Source organism: Bufo gargarizans, chromosome 4 (genome assembly GCF_014858855.1).
Source record: "Bufo gargarizans isolate SCDJY-AF-19 chromosome 4, ASM1485885v1, whole genome shotgun sequence".
In the NCBI taxonomy this organism is placed as follows: Eukaryota; Metazoa; Chordata; class Amphibia; order Anura; family Bufonidae; genus Bufo; species Bufo gargarizans.
Window position 1 is genome coordinate 103,622,305 of NC_058083.1, and position 20,339 is coordinate 103,642,643.

At 43.1% G+C, this 20,339-nt stretch overlaps 1 protein-coding gene across 1 annotated transcript in view; it reads left to right on the forward strand.

Annotated features, from left to right (window-relative positions):
* Positions 1 to 20,339, forward strand: part of LOC122935251 (vertebrate ancient opsin-like) — a 319,017-nt gene that overhangs the window by 93,997 nt on the left and 204,681 nt on the right. The window contains exon 2 of the mRNA XM_044291013.1: positions 3,692 to 4,020. Coding sequence (XP_044146948.1) covers positions 3,692 to 4,020 — 329 coding nt within the window. The remainder of the gene's footprint in view (positions 1 to 3,691; positions 4,021 to 20,339) is intronic.

The window sequence follows — 20,339 nt, forward strand, 5'->3', positions numbered from 1 at the left end:
TTTATAATTGGTTTATAAATAATACACATAATTAGTGTCACCGTGGCCATAACGACCTGATCTATAAAAGAACTACCTTACCTATCCCCTATGGTGAATGCCTTATTAAGAAAAAAGAAAAAAAAACTCATGGAATTGCTGTTTTTGTTATCTCACCTCCTAAAAAATTGTATAAAAAGCCATATGTAGCCCAAAATGCTACCCCAAAAAAATACAGCACATACCACAAAAAACAAGCCCTAACACAATTACACTTGTGAAAAAATTTAAATGTTACGGATGTTAGTAAATGGAGAAATGAAGGTATTTGGTATCGTCATAATTGTATTGACCCACAGAGTGAGCGCGGTGATGTCATCGCAGGTCCTTCAATCTTTATTTAGCAGGACCTGCGATGATGTCACCACACTCACCACGTGGTGAGCGCATTTACATCATCGCAGGTCCTGCAGAAAGAAGAGGATACTGGCTGTGCGAGTATTTAAATTATTTTTTTCTTTTAGCCCCTTAATGGCCATTTTATTTAGCATTCTGTCTTAAGAATGCTATTATTTTCATTATAACAAAATAATAAAGTGAAGTATGGGTCCCCATTGACTTTAACCCTTTCATGACCAAGGGTCATTGACGCCCTAGTGTCCAGGTCAAAATTTACAAATCTAACATGCGTCACTTTATGTGGTAATAGCTTTGGAACACTTTTACTTATCCAAGCCATTCTGAGATTGTTTTCTTGTGACACATTGTACTTCATGATAGTCATATATTTGAGTCAATATATTTCACCTTTATTTATGAAAAAATCCAAAATGTACCCAAAATTTTGAAAAATTCACAATTTTCCAGATTTCAATTTCTCTGCTTCTAAAACAGAAAGTGATACCTAATAAAACATTTATTACTTAGCATTCCCCATATGTCTACTTTATGTTGGCATCATTTTATTTTTTTAGGACATTAGAAGGCTTAGAAGTTTAGAAGCAATTCTTAAAATTTTTAAGAAAATTTCCAAAACCCACTTTTAAGGACCAGTTCAGGTCTGAAGTCACTTTGTGGGGCCTACATAGTGGATACCCCCATAAACGACTCCATTGTAGAAACTACACCACTCAAGTTACTCAAAACTGATTTTACAAACTTTGTTAACCCATTAGGTGTTCCACAAGAATTAAAGGAAAAAGAAGATGACATTTCTAAATTTCACTTTTTTGGCAGATTTTCCATTTTATTACATTTTGTTATTTAACACATTGAGGGTTAACAGCCAAACAAAACTCAATATTTATTACCCTGATTCTGCGGTTTACAGAAACACTCCACATTTGGTCGTAAACTGGTGTACGGGCACACGGCAGGGCGCAGAAGGAAAGGAACGCCATACGGTTTTTGGAAGGCAGATTTTGCTGGATTGGTTTTCTGAATGCCATATGTTTTTTTATTTTTCTGCTGATCGTCTTGTGCAGGGGCTCATTTTTTGCAGAAAGTGTTGAGGTTTTTATTGGTACCATTTCTGGGTACATAGGATTTTTTGATCATTCATTATTACACTTTATGGGGCAAGGTGACCCAAAAATTGGAACAGTCTTCATTTATTTATTTTTACAGCGTTCATCTGAGGAGTTAGGTCATGTGATAGTTTTATAGAGCAGATCGTTACGGACATGGCAATACCTAATATGTATACTTTTTCTTACTTATTTAAGTTTTACACAATAATAGCATTTCTGAAACCCAAAAAATGATGTTTTAGTGTCTCCATAGTCTGAGAGCCATAGCTTTTTTATTTTTTGGGCAATTGTCTTAGAAAGGGTATCATTTTTTGCGGGATGAGGTGACGGTTTATTGGTACTATTTGGGGGGTCATAAGTAGAGATGAGCGAACTTCTGTTTTAAGTTCGGCGTCTAAAGTTCGGGTTTGGATTAGCGGAGAATCCCGATCTGGAACCGGATATGGATTCCGACTTCCGTTGTGGTCCGTGGTAGCGGAATCAATAATCGGCCATTATTGATTCCGCTACCACGGACCACAACGGAAGTCGGAATCCATATCCGGTTCCAGATCGGGATTCTCCGCTAATCCAAACCCGAACTTTAGACGCCAAACTTAAAACAGAGGTTCGCTCATCTCTAGTCATAAGCCATTTTGATCGCTTGCTGTTGCACTTTTTGTGATAAAAGGTGACAAAAATAGCTTTTTTGGCACAGTTTTTTTTAATGGTGTTTATCGGACAGGGTCTATCATATGATATATTTATAGAGACGGTCGTTACGGATGCGGTGACACCTAATATGTGTATTATATATTTTTTTATTTTTTTTATAGGAAAAGGCAATTTTTTTTAAATTTACATTTTTATTAATTTTTTTATTTTTCATTTTTAATATATATTTTTTTTATCAAGTCCCTCTTGGATCATGAAGATCCAATGGGGCTTATGGCTGTACTATACTTTGCAATGCTCTTGCATTGCAAAGTATAATACTATTAGATGCCCTGTAGGTGGCAACAGCGGACGCTTTTGCAAAGGTCTGATTGCCATGGCAACCATCGGGTGCTGCCATCGCAGCGCGGCAGCCTCGATGGTTGAGAGAGGGAGCTCCATCCCTCTATTAACCCCATGGATGCCGCAACCGCGGCATCTATGGGGTTACAGCAGAGTGTCAGCATAGAGCTGACAATCGCTGCTGATGGCGGCGGCTCAGGAATGATGCCGCCGTCATCACACACAGCAGGGGGACCGGGGGCAGCGCTGGAAAGGGGGTGTACGGCCGCCAACATTGAGGGAGGCTGGAGCAGGAGGAGCGGGGAGAATGAGTGGGGTGGAGAGGGGACGGAACGCATCAGGGGCAGACTACATGAATATGGATGGGGCAGGGGAACTTCATAAGGGGCAGGCGAGGACAGGGGGGTGTTGGAGGCGCACAGATCGGGGGGCACAGAGACACTACCTGATTTCAGGCTCTGATCTGCAGAGTGCAGATCAGAGCCTGAAACCGGGATTTTTTTCACTGCCGCGATCCAATTGGTTAGTCTGCACAGACTAACCAATCGGATCAATTGCTGGCAAGGGGCCACTCTGATTGGTCCCTTGCCGGCATTACTGCACTGTATGCTGTCCGTGACAGCAGCAGTGCAGGGGCAGAAGCTTTAATCCAAGCGCTTTGCAGCGCTTGGATTAAAGAGCTGGTTTGACGTTTATAGATGTGACAGCTGCACGGGGCATGTGAAATATCACGTATATAAACGTATTGCAATCGTGAAGGGGTTAATGAGGTCCGGGTTCGGCTCAAGTTCGGGTCCCTAACCCGAACTTTGACCTGAAGTGCGGCCAGAACCGGCGATCCCGAACTTCCAGAGGTTCTCTCATTTCTAGTCTTTAGTTAAGTTCTTCATGGACTAGATTGCCATGGCCTAGCATTTGCACAAGAGCCTGAGGTAACCATATGCAGTGCCAACATTTGGCTTAAAAACTCACGATAAAGTGATATTTCTTAGCATGTGATTGAGAACTAATTCAGAGATGGTACAGCCAGTATGTCCTTATTTCCCTTTGTCATCTCACCTTTGTAACTGCTTTAACGCAATAATTTGCTAATATACACAGTTCTTTTGTCCCATATAAAGTATTCTAATTGTTTTATCTATAACACCTGTATCAATCTTCCTTTTTTCCTCTGCTTCTATTTCTAGGGATAGTATCTTTGATATCTCTGGCTGTGTTGTCATATGAGCGTTACTACACCATGCTTGGAAGCACAGAAGCAGATGTAACAAACTACAGGAAGGCTTGGATGGGAATTCTGGTTTCTTGGTCCTACTCACTGTTCTGGACTTTGCCTCCGCTTTTTGGGTGGAGCAGCTATGTTCCAGAAGGGCCAGGAACAACTTGTTCAGTGAACTGGCACTCACGTGATGCCATGAACACATCTTACATTGTGTGCCTTTTTATTTTCTGCCTCGTCCTGCCTTTCTTCTTGATTGTGTACTGCTATGGAAGACTCTTGGTGGCCATCAAACAGGTATGGAAATTATGGTATGTGGTGTGGTCAGATTATTGGACTACTTACTATTACAGTATATAAGAAATGCGTGTAATAAAATAGTTTCTCTAATAAAAAGGATAAACTTCAGGGGAAGATTGGCGATAAACCCTACAGGGAAATCTCCTGGTGGGCCGATCCCCCAAAGGGCTAGCAAAATCCTCTTCACTGCCGCTGACCAGGTAAATAATACGCTTTCAAAAATAATTAACACTGTGAGAAACAGGTGCTCATGTACCCAGCCAGTGACCACACATGCCCTCCTGAATTCAACTGCTGTGGCACGCACCACACCTCCTAAGCCCCCTGCTTCATAGACAACTGGAGGAGGAGGGCAGAAGATAGTAGCTATTGATGGCCACCACAGAGGGACAGCTTTTGGGGCAGTATACTGTGCTGTACTGTGTTATTTGGTTCTGCTGGGATGGTATTTTGCACTATGGTACTGTTGAGCTTGCCTGCTTGTGTTGCCCTACCTTCTGTTAATTTGGACCTGCCTACAAAATGGGGCCACCTTTAGTTTTTTATTCAAGGGACAATTTAAGTTTCCAGTCCACCCCTGATAACCTTATTGTATATGTCTTTTCTAATAAACACGGCAAAAAAAGAACCGGTCTTGATAAATGTCCCCTAAGGTATTTAAAATAGATGAGATGCATTTTTGCATATATAGATTTCCATAGAAAATCTATTAACAACATAGGGTCAAATTTATCATAGCTATATGCCAGTTTTTCTGATGTGTAAAAGTAGAAAACTGCATGTTTGTGTCTTTTTCAATACCAATTACGAAAGAAAATGTTTTTGCAAGTGGTGTTCCTCTGCTGCCTGAGCCATTTTCTCGACAAGGGGGCATGGCGAGGGTGGGTAGGGGGTGGGGCCAGTGGCCCACCATATTAATCAACAGTTTTATGTTGTAAAAGAATACTCAAATGTATGCCAGTCAGGGGCAGGCATAGATATCAATGTAGGTGCATGGACTGCCAGATACTGTGCCTAATCTTTACTTTTAAAACCGGTGATAAGTGCCAAAAACTGTAAGTTATGCTTCAAATGGGTGGGTGTGGAATAAAATGCAATTTTTAAATATGACAAAAGCAGTATAAAGGTCTTCATAAATAAGCCCCAATGAGTGTTGCATTCTTTCAACATGAAAGTATGTAGAAAAAGAGGTTCACAAGTAAAACCCTAAGGTTAAAAAGTATGTTGCTGTCACATTTCGGTGTGGGAGGGAAACACCACACCGAACATAGGAGGGAAAGAGTTGAGGAAATAAGGCTTGGAAACTAGAGAAGGCAGATGGACACCTCCTAGTAAAACCCTAATCAAAGTCCTGATATCTAGCAGTATGAACAGACCTGAGAGGTGGGTGAGTTCACACACAGGAATACCTAGTGTCCTAGCTCACCCTATAGGACCCTGGTACTAAAGTCAGGATTGAGACAACCTGTTCCTCCAAAAGGAAGGATGAAAAGGAGTCTCCCTCAGGTCTTAATAAAAATGACAGAGAAATGCAACACGCAAAATAACTAGGAATGATTCAAAGTCGATTTTCATAAAACGTCATTCTAATACTGTATGGAGCAAGAGATCTGTACAGTATCAGAATGTATTGGCTCCAAGGAGCCAAAGTTATTGCTTCAAGGTACCACTTAGAACCAAACCCAAGTTCGGGAAATGTTTTTTTTACAGTACAAATAAATTTATAATGTTATTGCGCAAAGTCTCGGGTTCAGTTACAAGGTATCACTTTGGAACCGAACCCGAGTTCAAGAAATGTTTTTTTACAGTACAAATTAATTTATGTAGTTATTGCCAATACATTCTAATACCGTACAGAGCTCCTGCTTCATCCGAAGTCAATTCACTCATCCCTAAAAATAACCCAAACAAAATACAAAACGGAAAGAAAACACTTAACTTCAAGTGGCTATGGCAGCAGCTGAAACTCAGCCGAGATCCACACACCAGCTATCCACAACTCCAACACAAGCTATAAACCGCATAGCATAGTGGGAGAAACAACAATAAATAGAGAAGGTTAAAAGGCCAAAATAGCCACACCTGGGGAAAGAAGGTGTGGCAAGCACCAGAAACAACACAGACATCATTTGATTCAAACAGAAAACATAACACTTAACATGCTAGCTTACTCTTGTAATTTCCATAAGAAATTGCGTTTCTTTATTGTTGAGGATACTAGAGTGTGAGAGACTAGAAAAAATACATCAAACCATGCAGCCTGCACAATAAGTGATGTGGACCAGCATGGTGGTGGCCAGTTCCCTCAATTCATAAGAGTCTGGGGCTGGACTAAATATATGGCTCCGCACAGCCAGGCGGACACGAAAACGCTGCAAGCTGCATTTGGGTGTCCGCCTGCTGAGCGGAGCGGAGGCCAAACGGTGCCAGACTGATGCATTCTGAGCGGATCCGCATCCACTCAGAATGCATTGGGGCAGTACGGATGCGTTCGTGGCCGCTTGTGAGAGCCTTCAAACGGAACTCACAAGCGGAGCCCCGAACACTAATGTGAAATCCCACACTGCGGAACCATGTGCTGGCTTCCTGGGAGCGTCAGATGTGACCGTGCATGGTGGATGGCTTGCTCCAGATACATTAGCAGGCTGCTTTTTGCCTCTTGTGCTCTGTGAGTTCTGCCTGCTTTTCCTCCTCCTACCCCTATCTGCTGCTCTGTCTCTCCCTCTGAACTCCCCTACTCTTTTCTTGTGGGCACCCACGTGACATCCATCAAGACATCATTATCGTCACCTTCACCACCATTGACATTAGAGATCTCGGAGTAGGCAGCAACAGCGGGGACCTCCGTCCTTGGGCTGAGGGTACTGTCGTCAGACCGCTGGGTGGCGGCCGTTGCTTCCTCCTCTTCCTGATCCAATGCCAAAAATGGCTGCGCATTGGTCTGGGAATGGATGGGAAAATAATTCCTCTGACTCGAGTGGAGGGGCTATGGTGGTGGTCTCTTGGGGGGTGCACACAGCAGAGAGTGAGGAGGGAGCAGAAAGAGAGGATGAGGAGGGTGCAGAAGCGGAATGCTGAGTGAGCCACTCAACCAACTGGTGCATCCTTTAACGTACTGTAATAGCACACACCTTCTCCAACTTCCCACTTAGGCTCCAGCCTGGTGCACCTGCCCGACCCCTTCCATCCCTGTAGAATGGCCTGCCTCTTCCTCTGCCTGTCATTTTCAAAATGACCCTGTGACAAAGTCCCTATAGAAGAGCAGTATTTGTCGAGGTATATTGCAGGCCTCAATCAATATTTAGTGGAAGCTGGTATATCAATCCCCTCTATCATTATTTTGTGGAAACTGTTTTTTTCTGTGAAGTACCCCTGTGCTGAATATCTGAAAGGGAAAATCTATTCATTAAATTCACCTCACCCCCTTGCAAATCAGCCAAGCAGTCTGAGCCCCAAGTCATGCAGCAGTCTTTTCTGCTTTTTGATAACTCTGCTAGCAGGGTTTCCCAGGGCCATCCACATAGCCCTGCCCCAGAAGTGGAAGAGATTGAGTGCATCAATGCCCAACCACTTATATTTCAGGATGAGTACATGGGAGAACCACCGCAGCACGTCTCGGATGATGACGAAACACAGGTGCCAACTGCTGTGGCTTTCTGCAGTGTGCAGACCAACAAGGAGGACAGGGGTGAAGACTCGGTGGAAGATGATGTGGAGGACGATGAGGTCCTCGACCACACATGGAATCAAGGTCATGCGAGTGACCTGTGTAGTTCGGAGGAAGATGCACTATAATATACTTTCTTTGTTAGAAGGTATATTATAGGTATATCACACCCCTCAATCAGTTTTATTGGGGGGGTAACAGATATATCACACCAGTTGCAATTAGTTATTCCAATAGCGTTTGTCCCTCTATCTGCAGTATCGCAGCAGAACCGCACACAACTGCTGCACAATCCAAATGTACTATAATATAATATACTTTCTAACATAGAAAGTATAAGTATATCACACCTATCGATAGCACACCTATGCCAGTCCTTAAAAGGACTTTTCTGGCCCTATTAGCTGGTGTTTAGTGTACCTAACCCTACACTGTCAAAAAACAGAATGTAAAATGGCTGCCAGATCGGGTTTATTTATAGGGTAGGGGGTGTGTCCATGTGCTGAAACGTCTCAATTGCCTGTCCTGTCCCACCTGATGGATGTGTCATGGGTCAAAGTTCGGCACTAAGCAAAAAAATATGGCACGTGCGAATATCCCCATATGTTTGCATGTTCGACAAATCTCTAACAAGCAAAGTTCGCAGCGAAACGGTCCGCCAGGCAAAACGCAAGGCCATCTCTATCCCTGGACCAATGACCCCTCTCTAGTAGCTATAGCCTGTAATATTACTACACTCCAGAAATACATCCAGGCCCCTCTTGAACTCTTTTAGTGAACTCACTGGTGGGGTGGATTATCCTCCATCTGACAGAAAAGCTGTGAAGTATTCTGTGCTGAGGACTACAAACAGGTGTGCAGGCCTCCCGGAAGCCTGCCAGTGAACTTGTCTGTGGCTGTGCATATAGCCAGGTGTGAACTGACACCAAGGATTCCAGGTGATCATTGTTATGTTTTGCTGTGTGTAAACAAGCACCAAGACTGATGTTTTTGCAGAGTGTGAATAAAACACTGAAGTTGATTTACAACCTGGTTCCTTGCCTCTATACTGAGTCCGCAAACCTGTCTTCCAGAGCAAATCCCCACATTTGGTAGAAGATGCTTGCAAACGCAGTGAGGCTGGCCTGAAGGTCAAAAAGTTAGTTTTTTCCCCGGGCACAGGTGTATGTCCTATATCAAGCCGGAAAGGTTACGACTCGTGTCCCCTGACAAAATGATGGCGGTCATGAAAGCCCTCATGGAGGCTAACTTGCAGCAGTGGGAGGCTAACAAGCAGCAGCAGGAAACCAACCAGCTGCTATTACAGCATGTGATGGCGTTACAAGTGGCAGGAGCATCTCAGAACATCCACGATGCACGGAAAGCTGTCCGTGCCACGATCCCTAGGATGACCCCCTCGGTTGATGTCGAGATCTATCTATTCGAAAAGGTGGCAGTGATGGAGAAGTTACCCTGAGACCAATGGGCGGAGGTCGTCGCTCCGTTCCTGGTGTCTGGAACCCAGCATGTGTTTGCCAACAGACGGTCCAGCATAGCAGTGGGACTCAGTACGTCAGGCTGTAGCCATTTTTGCAACCGGTGTATCAGATCATAATACTGAGGTCTGGCGGGTTCAGCCGGGTTAAATTCCCACTGACGCACCCGCTGGGCCCAGACCAATACATTCACCCCCAGTCTTGCCAGAATCTCACCTTTTACGGTCTGCTGCTTGAGCATCTGACCTGCCAGATGTCACCAGCTCGGCCGCCACACCATCACCTGCTGCGGCCCGCCCATCACGGGCGTCAGCGTCACCGAGGACCGGCAGCAAGTAAATATATTTCTATATATCTATATATAACTAATATAAAGTTTTATGTTTTAACAATTTTTTTTAATGTTTTTTAGGAACCTTCTACTAGATCCGCCAGGCAGGATCCCCCAGTCGCCTCCAGAGTCCATGGGAGAGGCCGTGGCGGTCGAGGACATGTAAGTATTGAATACTTAGTTTTAGTTTTAATTAGAATTTTTCTTATGTACGTTCTACAATTTTTCTGTTCCTTTTTCTTCCAGGGTTCCAGAGTCTCCACCAGGGAAGATATGGAGTTTGTTGTCCCTCGTATAGACAACGAACTCCTTATCCAGCTGAAGGAGGCGCCTCCCGCTTTATGGGACCACACCGACTGCCACCATGCAGACCATCACCTTACCAAGCAGCTCTGGAGGCAGATTTATGACTCCTTGTTCAGTGGCTGGGAGGATCTAAATGTGGCAGATCAGAAAGAATGTGGTAAGTACAGCAATATGTATATTTAGCTGATGTGTAATGTAAACTTAAAGAGGACCTTTCACCAGGATACATGTATTGAAATAGTTATATTACCTTGATGATGCCTTTCCGCTTATTATTTTTTTTTTTTCAAAGGACCCCCCTTTTCGTCCGCTGTGGTCCCTCATATGCTAATTAGGCACGGTTATCTTCTGCCTGGCTGCAAGCGCATCCAATCAAAGCACCCCACTCTTAGCCAGGGAGAAGGAGCTCAAGTTTGCAAGATTCGTGAGAACTTGAGCTTTTACACATCCCGAGCCGTGCGCCATCTTGGAGTCCCCGGCGGAGAGCATCGCAACGGCGGCGGCAAAGGCGGCAGCAGCAGCAGCAGCATCCTGTGGGTAAGTATGAAAAACAACCCTAAAAAAATGAGCAACTTGTTCAACATTTACTAATACTCCGCCTAGGCAAATGAGCATGATTTTAGTTTTACAAATTTACCTACCACCACCCCCTAAGGGAATCCAAGATGGTGCACGGCTCGGGATGTGTAAAAGCTCAAGTTCTTGCGAATCTCGTGAGAACTTGAGCTCCTTCTTCCCTGGCCAAGAGCGGGCTGCGCTCTGATTGGATGCGCTCGCAGCCAGGGAGAAGATAACCACGCCCAGGACAAATTCAAGTCCCCACCTAGTTGAACTGAATCGCCTCATTAGCATATGATGCACCAAAACAAACGGGGACCACAGCGGACATAAGGGGGGGGGTCCTTTGAAAAAAAAATAATGGAAAGACATCACTGGGGGCCGCACTGTAAGGTAATATAACTATTTCAATACATGTATCCTGGTGAAAGGTCCTCTTTAAGTCCCTGATAATATTGTAATATATATTATTATTTTTTCACAGTTGAAAAGGTTGTGACCTTGTGGCAGTCAATCTGGGACCGCTTTAAGAGAGATTATAATAAGGAAGTTCAGGCCCCTAGTGGATCTGGAACAACCTCAAGGCCGACATATATGTACAGCGTAGCCTTGGGGTTCTTAAGAAGGACGCTGGCACTTTTTTTTACTTTTATTTTCTAAATATAAATATTAAATGATTTTGCTTTCATCTCCCTCTGCATGCAATGGACTGTCTGAGACAGAGGATCGTTTGACAGCTCTGTTTCATGCAGCCCCTATGGTTGGAGGGACAATTGTTCTCAACTTATGTCTGCAAGGGGCTGTCTGAGACAGAGGATCGTTTGACACCTCTGTTTCTGTCAGCCAACTACACTAAGAAGTAGACAATAGCATGTACTGGAAGCAGTAATATAAGGCCTTATTTTTTTCTCTCAACAGAACTGCAAGCAGCCCCTGAACCTGCACTTGAAGCGGACCTAGAACCGGCCGCCACCCCCAGCCCTCCTGTCCCTCATACACCGGTTCAGGTCAATCCAGGTCCCCTACTGCATCCCTCTTTTCAGCATACACTCTCACATTGGAGACAAAATGTGAGAGCTATGTCGAATAGCAGGAGATCTAGTCGGAGCCATCGGGAGGACTATGGGGACCTTGTAGAGATTGTTTCCGATGCTTTAGAAGGTTTTGCAGATGAAATGCGTTGAGCGTTAGATGCCTTGGCACGCCGAGTGGAGGGGCAGAGTCGTTGTGTCAACCTCACGAACAATACCTGCAAACTTTAGCCCCCTGAATGGACCAAATGACTCCCGAGCAGGTGCATGAGTTTAAAATATTGATAGAGAACGGGTCGTGGGAAATTTTGCACCGCCCCCCATCCCACACCTACCTCCCATCCACCACCAACCTCTTATCCCACTCTTTTCACCCAGCCCCCTTCCGCCAACCTTCCCATTTCCGCCCCCCCAGAGCATGTGTACAATCTGCCTTCTATTTCATCTACACCTTCTCCTTAATATACTGCTCCAACTTATTTTCCAACTCCTTCTTCTACGCATGCTCGGGAACATTCCAGTTCTGACCCTTCAACTCTCCACACCCCTCAAATCCCTTATGCATCTTTTCCAGCGGCAACAGAAGACAGGTGGGCTACTGCTGCCGGTTCTAGAACGTCCACCCCTTAACGCTCCACCTCCCCTCGTCATTTTCAATATTTATAGTTTTTTTATTGTTTATTTTAAAAAAAAGGAAAATAAATACATTGACTTTACTTGACTGTGTGTAATTTTTTTATTTAAAGATCCTCAACTGTGGCCACTCCAGCTGGGGGGAAGTAAAACTCTCAGAAAAAAATAAAAATAAAATAGTTTTCTAGGAGTTTTATTTTCTTCACGCCTGTAGTCCGAAAAGTAGGAAAACATTTGATGTAGCACGATCAATAATGGGCTTTCTGAAAGCTCCTTATTGATCATATTCTGGCTGATTGGCACACGAACAAGCAAAAGCTTGTTCATCAGCCAATCTGGTGCAAATCCACATGAACCCTTGTGGGAGTCACGTGTCACGGTACATGTGAATCGGCCTCATCAACAATTGCATTTACTAGAGAGCAAAACATTTTATATATTGCTCTTTAGCAAAGATGAAGCTGTCACAGAAAGTAGCGTCATTACCACAAGGGACAGGAAAGGAACATAAGGGTCCATTTACATGTCTGCATGTGTTTTGCAGATCCGCGAATTGCGTATCTGCAAAACACTAACACCAGCAATGTGCATTTCGGCACTCTAATAGAAAATGCCTTTTCTTGTCTGTAATTGCGTACAAGAATATGACATGTTCTATTTTTTGGCGGAACTTAAGTGTGGATCCGCAAATGCGAATGTGGACAGCACATTCTGGCCCCATTGAAAATGAATGGGTCCGCATCTGTTCCACAAAATTGCAGAACTGATGCAGACCCATTTTGCGGACCTGTGAATGGACTCTAAGGGCTCATGCGCACGACCGCATTCCCTCCGAGACATGCGGTCCGTGAGCGGTCCATATGTCCCAGAGCATCATACATCGTGCGCACGGGAGCATACAGCATCTATGATACTGTGCGCATCGGGCTGCCCACGGAACTATTGTCCTGCACTCATATGATCATATGAGTGCAGGACAGTAGTCCTGCAGGCGGCCCGATGCGCACAGTATCATAGCTATGATGCTGTGCGCTCCAGTGCTCACAATGTATGCCACCCCGGGACATATGGCCCGCTCACCGACCGTATGTCTCGGAGGGCATACGGTCGTGTGCATGAGCCCTAATGCAGTTTAAGTTTTGTCCTGGTTCAGAGCCGAATACGGACATCCACCAGGCAAAATAACTCATAAGTTCAAGCTAGAATCCTCTCCCTTGCCATGCGTAGGATCACGCAGAGAAAGGGCTGACAATAACACACTGCTAGGCGGAGGATTCCGCCAAACAGTGTGTTTGTTTATTTCACAGTCTGTAAAGGCCTGACTTCAGCAATGTCATAGGAGTTTGACAGGCTATGTCAGGGCTACAGTTGGCCCAATAGTGCAGGTGATGCCACGGCACTCACAGATGGACGAAGGCCTGCGCCTGGCAGCACTATGGAGAACACAGTACATGTTTCTCCATAAAATGCCAATACACTGCAATATTCAGTGTTGAAATTAGGTTCAAAATATAGATCTGTCCGTGTTCAGCAAAGCAGATTATGAGTTGTCGTAAAATAATAAATATCACAAGTTTAGCATAACTATTCTGGTTGGTTGATTACAAAAAGTTGAAGACAGGTGTAATAAAAAACTATTTTTTATTTAGTATAAGAAAAAACATTAAAAACAATTACAAAACACTATTCTGCCAACTCACTCTACCCGCATCAGACGCAAGTGTGCAGGCAACATGGTTCCAAAATACATTGAGCCTGAATGGCGGCACCTGCTAAATACTCTGTCAAAGTGGGAGGACTCTTTGAGACACACCTTCTTATTTAAAAAACTGATCCGCTAAACGAAAGCCAAAACGGGAGCAAATGTAAAGAACGGACCCGCTTTACAGGCGGATCCGTTTGAACGGATCCGTTAAAAAGTCCCCTGTCTGCACCCGTTTTGCAATTTCTGAGACTGATCCGTTTTAAACGGATCTGTGAAACGCCAGTGTGAAAGTAGCATTTTAACCACCCTCTGTTTCCTATCACTGAGCCAGTTAATTACCCACATACAGACATTTTCTCCCAATCCAAGCATTCTCATTTTATAGACTAACCTTTTATGTTGTACAGTGTCAAATACTTTGGAGAAGTCCAGATACACGACATCCATTGATTCGCCGCTGTCATAGAAACTGATTAAATTAGTTTAACATGACCGATCCCTCATAACGCCATGCTGATATGGCGTTATTTGCTTATTTTCCTTGAGGTACTCCAAGATAGCATCTCTTAGAAAACGTTCAAACAGTTTACCCACGACAGATGTTAAACTTACCGGCCTATAGTTTCCAGGCTCTGTTTTGGACCCTTTTTGAATATTGGCACCACATTTGCTATGCACCAATCATGTGGAACACTCCCTGTCAGTATAGAGTCCTTAAATATCAGAAAAAAAGGCTCTGGGTGTATGCCATTCAGTCCTGGCGATTTGTCTATTTTAATCTTTTTAAGACGCCACTGTACTTTTTCCTGGGTCAGACAGGGCACTTTTAATGGGGAATTAACTTTTATATTCTGCATCTCATTCATTTTTCTTAGTGAATACAGTGGAGACAAAATTATTTAATAGCTTTGCTTTCTCCTCATCCCTCTCTGCAACTCCCCCCTCATTACTCTGTAGAGGGCCGACACCTTCAGATTTATACTTTTTACCATTTATATAATTGAAGAACATTTTAGGGTGAGCATTGCTCTCTTTGGCAAATAATCTCTCGGTCTCTAGTTTGGCTGCTTTTATTAGTTTTTTTACATGTTCTATTTTTTCCTTATAATTTTTCAGTGCTTCCTCGCTACCCTCCTGTTTTAGTGTTTTATATGCTTTCTTTTTGCCATTTATTGCTTTCTTTACAGTTCTATTTATCCACTTTTTTTTTTGTTCCTTAATCTTTTATTTCCATAAGGTAGGTATCTCTCACAATTAGATTTTAGGATGCTTTTAAAAAATATCCCATTTTGTGGCTGTATTTTTATTTTTGAGGACTTTGTCCCAGTTAGTTATGCCTATGGCCTCTCTTAGTTGGCTAAATTTAGCTTTTCTGAAGTTTGGTATTTTTGTTCCCCCCTCTTCAAACACTCTTTTGAAGGATAATTGGAAGGTTATTACTTTATGGTCACTATTTCCCAGGTGTCCCCCGACCTGCACATCTGTTGTTCTGTTATGTTTATTAGTTAATACTAAGTCCAGTGTCGCCGTTCCTCTAGTCGGGTCCTGAAACAGTTGGGAAAGGTAATTGTCTTTTATGAGATATACAAGTTTTAGTTTCCCAGTCTATATCTGGGTAGTTGAAGTCCCCCATAATAACAACCTCATTATGATCTGCCGACTCATCTATCTCGTTTAGTAGTAGATTTTCTGTGGACTCTGGTATATTAGGTGATTTATAATAAATTCTTATTAGTAATTTATTATTGTTTTAGCCTCCATCTATTTCTACCAACAGTGACTCCACATGTTTATGTCCCTCACTTATATCTTCCCGCAGTGTGGGCTTTAGACAGGACTTTACATAAAGACAGACCCTTCCCACTCGCCAGTTTTGGCGATCCTTTCTAAACAGACTGTAACCCTGTACATCAACCGCCCAGTCATAGCTATCATCCAGCCATGTCTCAGTTATTCCCACTATGTCATAGTCCTCCTCACACATCACTTATTCCAGTTCACCAGTTTTATTAGTCAGGCTTCTGCCATTAGTATACATACATTTAAGAGGTTTATGTATATTTGTACCCTACACTTTTCCTTCTGAGCTTTTCTAGTCCCTCCTTCCATTTCTCCCCCAGTCCCATTACCTTGCCCCCAGTCTCTATCTGCACTATCTTGCCATCCTATAATGTAATTACTCTCCCCCCAGTCCCTAGTTTAAACACTCCTTCAAGCCATCTTCTCCCCCAACACAGCTGCCCCTTCCCCATTGAGGTACAGCCCATCCCTACAATAGAGCCTGTAGCCAACAGAGAAGTCGGCCCAGTTCTCCAGGAACCCAAACCCCTCCTACCTACACCAGTTCTTGAGCCACTTGTTAACCTCCCTAATCTCCCGCTGCCTTTCTTGTGTTGCTCGTGGTATCGGTAGTATTTTGGAAAATACAGGAGTGGGTCCAAAACAGAGATAAGGTGATAGAAAAATTTGCATGTCTTCTGTGTTTTGGGCCCACTCCTGCTTTTGGCTTCCAATTCATAATCAAATCCTAATGCAAAATACTGATAATATAATAGAGAACTTCTGGATACCCAAACAACAGGATCCATTTTTTTGGTTATTTTTCTGTTCTTCTGATGGATCAGAAGAATGGAAATATAAAGGGTGATTTCAACACAGCCAAACAGGGACACTAGTGGCCTTTTAGCAGACTGGTGAGGGTGGCAACAGCATGAAGAGTCACAATAGTGGGCCTAGAACAGATTGGGGAGTAGGGAAGGGCAACAGCAGTGGCAGTGACAGCACAAGATAGTGGCGAATCAGCGGGTGGGCCATTTGTCACAATGTTCTGGTGTGGCAGTACACTATAGTCAGATTATTACTGCTAGAATGATGTACTCTATTGTATCATGCACCATTGTCTAGAAATCCTGGTTGATCCATCTTTATAAAGGTTAGTCTCTCAACATTTTTGGTTCAATGTAGTGTTAGTCGAGCACCAACGTGCTTGTGTGCTCTGGTGCTTGAGTAGAACACTTCCCGATGCTCGGGTGCTCTACAGAGCACCCGGGCACAATGGAAGACAATCGGAGAACCCAAGCATTAAACCAGGCACCCCCTGCTCTGAAGAGGGGAGGGTGTCAGGACTCTAGTTTGGCTTAGGAGTCCCTGATCTGACTCCATATATAGCTATGTCCATATATGGAGTCAGTGCTTGGGGACACCCAGTGTATTTAAATCTAATTTAGCCTCTATTTCTGAAGAGTTTATGATGGGATTTGAACTCACAACCTTCTACATTACAGCCAAGAATATTAACCGCTACACTATACAGCTGCATGGACAGTTTTTTTTTAGTAATTGGCCATGGAGCTGTATAGTGTAGTGGTTAACATTCTGGGCTGTAATGTAGAAGGTTGTGAGTTCGAAGCAAGTCAGAAACTTTTCAGAAATAGAGGCTAAATTTAATTTAAACATATATATGTTTTTAGCCATAATATATTTACATATATTATATATATTTAGAATATATAATATATTATGGCTAAAACATCAGTAGCAGTTTCACACATATTATACATTCATATATAGCAGAAGTATGATTTTATCTAACTAAATATATATATATATATATATATATATATATATATAGATAAAATCATACTTCTGCTATATATGAATGCATAATATGTGGGGAACTGCTGCCGATGTTTTAACCATAATGTATTTACATATATTATAATATATTATATATTTAAAATATATATAATATATGTAAATAGATCATGGCTAAAAACATACACTCACCTAAAGAATTATTAGGAACACCATACTAATACGGTGTTGGACCCCCTTTTGCCTTCAGAACTGCCTTAATTCTACGTGGCATTGATTCAACAAGGTGCTGATAGCATTCTTTAGAAATGTTGGCCCATATTGATAGGATAGCATCTTGCAGTTGATGGAGATTTGAGGGATGCACATCCAGGGCACGAAGCTCCCGTTCCACCACATCCCAAAGATGCTCTATTGGGTTGAGATCTGGTGACTGTGGGGGCCATTTTAGTACAGTGAACTCATTGTCATGTTCAAGAAACCAATTTGAAATGATTAGAGCTTTGTGACATGGTGTATTATCCTGCTGGAAGTAGCCATCAGAGGATGGGTACATGGTGGTCATGAAGGGATGGACATGGTCAGAAACAATGCTCAGGTAGCCCGTGGCATTTAAACGATGGCCAATTGGCCCTAAGGGGCCTAAAGTGTGCCCAGAAAACATCCCGCACACCATTACACCACAACCACCAGACTGCACAGTGGTAACAAGGCATGATGGATACATGTTCTCATTCTGTTTATGCCAAATTCAGACTCTACCATTTGAATGTCTCAACAGAAATCGAGACTCATCAGACCAGGCAACATTTTTCCAGTCTTCAACAGTCCAATTTTGGTGAGCTTGTGCAAATTGTAGCCTCTTTTTCCTATTTGTAGTGGAGATGAGTGGTACCCGGTGGGGTCTTCTGCTGTTGTAGCCCACCTTTCTTTCCCATTCTGACATTCAGTTTGGAGTTCAAGAGATTGTCTTGACCAGGACCACAACCCTACATGCATTGAAGCAACTGCCATGTGATTGGTTGACTAGATAATCGCATTAATGAGAAATAGAACAGGTGTTCCTAATAATTCTTTAGGTGAGCGTGTGTATAGTTACAAAAAATAAATAAATAAATAAAGATATATATATATATATATATATATATATATAGCAGACAAATAAAGTAGCAGCACACCACTAAATGCACTAAGACTGAGTATACAGGTGAATATGTGAACAGGGTCAAATACATGACGCCAATATTATTATTATTATTATTATTATTTACTGCAAATGCAGTAAAGAAGCTATTAGCGCATATTATTGATCAAAAATATGTCGGGCCCACCTACCAGGCGACAAGGTTGCTTCTTATCAGGTGGGACCTACTCTAACATGGAGGGTCCAGCTCCATTTTCACTCTGATTTAAAAACACCAAGGGCTGGGGGATGGGCGAGGAGTGCTAAGTTCCAAAGAGGATGCCTAGTCCTCTATAATATACATATAAGCAAAAAACGGAACAGCACCTCCTGAGACTAATCGCAGGTGCAAGCTACCCGGCAATAATACAGCAAACAAATAAAGTAGCAGCACACCACTAAATGCACTAAGACTGAGTATACAGGTGAATATGTGAACAGGGTCAAATACATGACGCCAATATTATTATTATTATTTACTGCAAATGCAGTAAAGAAGCTATTAGCGCATATTATTGATCAAAAATATGTCGGGCCCACCTACCAGGCGACAAGGTTGCTTCTTATCAGGTGGGACCTACTCTAACATGGAGGGTCCAGCTCCATTTTCACTCTGATTTAAAAACCCCAAGGGCTGGGGGATGGGCGAGGAGTGCTAAGTTCCAAAGAGGATGCCTAGTCCTCTATAATATACATATAAGCAAAAAACGGAACAGCACCTCCTGAGACTAATCGCAGGTGCAAGCTACCCGGCAATAATACAGCAAACAAATAAAGTAGCAGCACACCACTAAATGCACTAAGACTGAGTATACAGGTGAATATGTGAACAGGGTCAAATACATGACGCCAATATTATTATTATTATTATTATTTACTGCAAATGCAGTAAAGAAGCTATTAGCGCATATTATTGATCAAAAATATGTCGGGCCCACCTACCAGGCGACAAGGTTGCTTCTTATCAGGTGGGACCTACTCTAACATGGAGGGTCCAGCTCCATTTTCACTCTGATTTAAAAACACCAAGGGCTGGGGGATGGGCGAGGAGTGCTAAGTTCCAAAGAGGATGCCTAGTCCTCTATAATATACATATAAGCAAAAAACGGAACAGCACCTCCTGAGACTATATACAGGTCCTTCTAAAAAAATTAGCATATTGTGATAAAGTTCATTATTTTCTGTAATGTACTGATAAACATTAGACTTTCATATATTTTAGATTCATTACACAAGAGGGTAAGACACAGAAAGAAATTTCTGAACGAATAGGCTTGATACAGCACTTCGAAGAGTGCTGTATCAAGGCACCTCAGTGGGAAGTCTGTGGGAAGGAAAAAGTGTGGCAGAAAACGCTGCACAACGAGAAGAGGTGACCGGACCCTGAGGAAGATTGTGGAGAAGGACCGATTCCAGACCTTGGGGGAGCTGCGGAAGCAGTGGACTGAGTCTGGAGTAGAAACATCCAGAGCCACCGTGTACAGGCGTGTGCAGGAAATGGGCTACAGGTGCCGCATTCCCCAGGTCAAGACACTTTTGAACCAGAAACAGCGGCAGAAGCGCCTGACCTGGGCTACAGAGAAGCAGCACTGGACTGTTGCATGTCATTCGGAAATCAAGGTGCCAGAGTCTGGAGGAAGACTGGGGAGAGGGAAATGCCAAAATGCCTGAAGTCCAGTGTCAAGTACCCACAGTCAGTGATGGTCTGGGGTGCCAGGTCAGCTGCTGGTGTTGGTTCACTGTGTTTTATCAAGGGCAGGGTCAATGCAGCTAGTTATCAGGAGATTTTGGAGCACTTCATGCTTCCATCTGCTGAAAAGCTTTATGGAGATG